Raw genomic sequence first — 1,973 nt, forward strand, 5'->3', positions numbered from 1 at the left:
GTTTTATTTTTTTTTTTTTTTTTTTGGAGTTTACATCTCAATTTTTAGTTGAGTTTTTTTTTATATATATCTCGATTCATTTTTCAACATTTAAGGTAATTTGGCCTTTTCCCCCTTCAGAGGAGTCAGAATTCAGTCTCCAATCCTTTGAATTGTTCTGATCTGTGGTGGAAACAAGCTTCCCTAGTTTGCCCTGCTCTGTGGAAGTGTCTTGTGAGTGCCGTTTCATGTCAAGCAGACGTTATCCACCACACTTTCACTGCTGTGATTTCCTCCTGACTTGCAGATCGTGGCGGTCGAGGCGGGTACGGAGGAGACCGCGGCGGATTCAGAGGCGGCAGAGGAGGAGGAGGAGGAGGCTTCAGGGGTGGAGACCGCGGAGGATACAAGATGGGCGGAAGGTAATGAAACCCCTCAGCTCTGCAGTCAGTCAGAGTTATCACGAGTTCTCTGATGTTTGAGTAATGCTCGTCTCTGTTGCATCCTAAAGGGGAGACCACAGAGAGGAGAGACGGGGCCGGCCGTACTGAAGCCATTCCAGACCGGTGTTTATTGTGGGGTGGGGGGAGAGGTTTGTGTCCGAAGTCCTTTCTGTTGCATGAGCATATACTGTCTGAAACGAGCAGTTTTCCCATAAATGTTGAATCTACTCTGAGGGGCTGAGTGAAGGGAACGGGATGAATTTGATCTCTGCCACTTCGTACAGCTTCAGTCCTGTAAGTGGCAGCACTGGCCACAGATCAGCTTTAAAGGGTCTTTTTGCTCTGGGTGAAGGGGGAGGGGCCAGATGTTATTTTTGTTACTTTTTAATTTCCTGACTCGTTGAATCCGGCGTTTAGTGTGATCGATTTGTGAAATGCTTATTGTTTTGTAAAAATCAATCAACTCAAATACTTTTACTGGTTTCTTTTTGTTTTTCTTTTTGCAAAAAATATTAAACACCCTTTTGATCTTACTTGTTGTTGTCTTTATGATTTTTTTTTTGAAGAACATTATACTGTTACGAACTGTAAAGGTCTAGGAGTTGGATTGTAACACCTGGAAAGTAAATTATTGCTGGGTGGATTGAACCAGGCAGACAAATGACCATAAACGCAGGAATGACGCTCAAAAGTGAGGATTTATTACATTAGGCCGAAGCCACAAGAAAAATGCTTGTGTGACGTGCTATTTACAATTGCTGCAATGAAAATAATAATAAATAAAATTAAGAACAGTGGAAGTAAGGAAGGTTATCACAAAAACAATATTCACTAGTATAGGGAAAAGGAACTTGAGTGGCGCCCAAATCAAAGAAAACTAAATCAAAACAAATGATTCCCATAAAGCTCCCCAAGTCCTCTAAATTTCCTACTCTTACCACTAAAAACCAAATTACAAGGGGTGGCGCGCACTGCTTTCCTAATGTGTCTAAACACATCCTTACTACGTGCAAAGTGTATATATATTGCGCGATATGTTTACCTGTTCCCTAATTAAGGAATAAACGAACTGTAACTCGGTTACACGGCAAGTTAAGTGCTAGACACAGCATTAGAGTAGGATACAAAACTCATTTCAGTGAACCAAAACACACAAACACACCGCTGCCACACGAGGTTCGCGGGAGAACTTTTAAACCGGCAGGTGCATTTCTTCTCAGCAAAGCTCTTGTCCGTAAACCCCTTGGTCCGCTAGTAAAGAATGTGAAAGAAAGGCATTCTTCATGTTTAACGTCTATTACCAATAAACACACAGACTGCTGGAATGCAAAACCATTGTTTTAGGTCGAGCTCGATTTGTGAAAACTTTCACAATCGCATTTTATCGCGTGGCAGTGTTTATCTTTGCTCTGCCCCCCGTTTGTTGTAGTCTATAATAATGTGATACGGTACTGACCCAAACTGAATTATTGTTTATGCAGTAGATTCTTATTATTCCAGATTAGATACGAGTGAGGTGTACAATTGTGTTTAAAAATGAGGGACCAAGCT

The 1,973-nt window shown here is 41.6% G+C and overlaps 1 protein-coding gene across 2 annotated transcripts in view; it reads left to right on the forward strand.

The window, feature by feature from the left end:
• The window catches only part of LOC107703040 (RNA-binding protein FUS-like), an 18,453-nt gene extending 17,498 nt beyond the window's left edge, over nt 1-955 (forward strand). For both annotated transcript variants that reach the window (XM_016505532.1, XM_016505531.1), the window contains exons 15-16: nt 287-401; nt 491-955. In XM_016505532.1, the coding sequence (XP_016361018.1) occupies nt 287-401; nt 491-530 (155 nt within the window). In that variant the 3' untranslated portion in view covers nt 531-955. The remainder of the gene's footprint in view (nt 1-286; nt 402-490) is intronic.
• The last annotated feature ends 1,018 nt before the right edge of the window (nt 956-1,973 follow it).

Source organism: Sinocyclocheilus anshuiensis, unplaced genomic scaffold (genome assembly GCF_001515605.1).
Source record: "Sinocyclocheilus anshuiensis isolate Anshui unplaced genomic scaffold, SAMN03320099.WGS_v1.1 scaffold482, whole genome shotgun sequence".
Taxonomy (NCBI): domain Eukaryota; kingdom Metazoa; phylum Chordata; class Actinopteri; order Cypriniformes; family Cyprinidae; genus Sinocyclocheilus; species Sinocyclocheilus anshuiensis.